The sequence below is a fragment of the Myiozetetes cayanensis genome, unplaced genomic scaffold (assembly GCF_022539395.1).
Source record: "Myiozetetes cayanensis isolate MyiCay16 unplaced genomic scaffold, myiCay2020 scf316, whole genome shotgun sequence".
In the NCBI taxonomy this organism is placed as follows: domain Eukaryota; kingdom Metazoa; phylum Chordata; class Aves; order Passeriformes; family Tyrannidae; genus Myiozetetes; species Myiozetetes cayanensis.
Window position 1 is genome coordinate 21,787 of NW_026087540.1, and position 2,124 is coordinate 23,910.

General features: G+C 52.4%; 1 protein-coding gene across 1 annotated transcript; it reads left to right on the forward strand.

Moving 5' to 3' along the window:
• The first annotated feature begins 247 nt into the window (after positions 1–247).
• Positions 248–1,219, forward strand: LOC126645838 (olfactory receptor 14J1-like). Its single transcript, XM_050326652.1, has one exon. It carries the CDS (start codon positions 260–262, stop codon positions 1,217–1,219), a length of 960 nt encoding a protein of 319 aa, XP_050182609.1. The 5' UTR covers positions 248–259.
• Positions 1,220–2,124: the final 905 nt, after the last annotated feature.

The following is a 2,124-nucleotide window of genomic DNA, read 5'->3' on the forward strand; positions in this document are numbered from 1 at the left end:
GGAGGTCACCCTGTGCTCCAAGTTGCCTCTGACTGCACAGCAAGAAGGATTCCTCAGGAGCCCATTCCAGGGTCCCTGCTCTCAATCCCCCTTCAGGCAGCAAACCCCAGAGCTCAGGGGAGAGGGATGCAGAGATCTTCCTGAGAAGAGGCCCTGAATGTTGAATTGCTGAGACATGCAATATGTTTTTCTGATCGAGTCTGGCCTAATTCAGTTCTGCTTTTTCTCCTCAACAGAAAACGAAACCCTGAGACAGCAAATGTGCAACAGCAGCTCCATGGCCCAGTTCCTGCTGCTGGCATTGGCAGACAGGCGGGAGCTGCAGCTGCTGCACTTCTGGCTCTTCCTGGGCATCTCCCTGGCTGCCCTCCTGGGCAACGGCCTCATCCTCAGCGCCGTAGCCTGCGACCAGCACCTGCACAGCCCCAGGGACTTCTTCCTGCTGCACCTCTCCCTCACAGACCTGGGCTGCATCTGCACCACTGTGCCCAAAGCCATGCACAACTCCCTCTGGGGCACCACAACCATCTCATACATGGGATGTGTTTCCCAGGTCTTTTTCTTTACCTTTTTCATCTCCACAGAGTATTTCCTCCTCACCACCATGTGCTATGACCGCTACGTTGCCATCTGCAAACCCCTGCACTACGGGACCCTCCTGGGCAGCAGAGCTTGTGCCCACATGGCAGCAGCTGCCTGGGCCGCTGGGTTTCTCTATTCTCTGCTGCACACAACCAATACATTTTCCCTGCCCCTGTGCCAGGGCAATGCCCTGGGCCAGTTCTTCTGTGAAATCCCACACATCCTCAAGCTCTCCTGTTCACACTCAGGCTACCTCAGGGAACTGGCACTTCTTGTGGTTATTTCCTTTTTATGGTTTGGTTGTTTCATTTTCATTGTTTTCTCCTACGTGCAGATCTTCAGGGCTGTGCTGAGGATTCCCTCTGAGCAGGGACGGCACAAAGCCTTTTCCACCTGCCTCCCTCACCTGGCTGTGGTCTCTCTATTTGTCAGCACTACAGCATATGCCTACCTGAAGCCCCCCTCCATCTCCTCCCCATCCCCGAATCTGGCTCTGTCAGTTCTGTACTCGGTGGTACCTCCAACACTGAACCCCCTCATCTACAGCCTGAGGAATCAGGAGCTCCGGGATGCCCTGCAGAAAATGATGACTGGATGCTTTTTTGAAGCATCAAACTGCCTGTCTTCTGGTGTGTAGCATTCAGAATGGAACTCACTAATGCACTAATGCCCCAACCTGCCTTCTCAGGTTTTTTGGAGGAAGTCATCGGGTTGTTCTTGCAATAATTTTCTGTGCAATTAAATATTTTTAGGCACCTGCCTTCTAATTTAGTGTCTACCCATTGAATTTGACCCAGAAATGTATAAATGATGAATTGTGCTCTCGGAGAATTTAAACAAAATAAAGGCTCCTGCAGTGCCCTCTTTGTCCAAGACCCTTCTTTTTAGCTGTTCCTAAAGGACAGCACACTGCAGGACAGGGGGGATTTGCAAAGGGCAAGGGCACAACAATCCCAGCACAGCAGCACTGCCAGGGAGCAGCAGAGCTTGGTCTTTGCAGAGCTGCTCTTTCCGCTTCCACACTGTCCTTCTGAGCCCCTTTCTTGGTGTAAAGACTGAGTGTGGGATATTAGAAAGGTTTTGGTGTCAGGGATGTTGAGAAGGCTGGGCAGGGTCACTGCGAGACCTCTCCCAAACCCTTGCAAAGGCCAGAGCTATCCCAGAGCTTCCTGGGGCCTTGGCAAAGGCAGACATGGAACCAGTCTGCAAACAGGGCAGCAAGGAGGCTTCCAGACTGCTCAGGCTCAGCAGGGAGGGGGACATGGCAAGTCTTCCTGAAGCCATTGCCAGGCATGGGAAGGACAAGGCAGGGATTGCAGAACCCCTGGAGGGAGGGAATAGAAGGGCATCTTGTGTGCCCAGACTTTATCCAGGCCCCTGACATGGTCTCCTGTGGTCTTCTTATGGCCAGTGTGGTGAGAGCTGGACTGAAGAAGTAGGAGATGTGGTGGTTGGGAAGTTGGCTGAATGAAGAGTTTCAAATTAAATCCTTGGTACAAAGTCTTCTTGGCAGCAATTTCCTGATGAAATCCCTCAGTGACC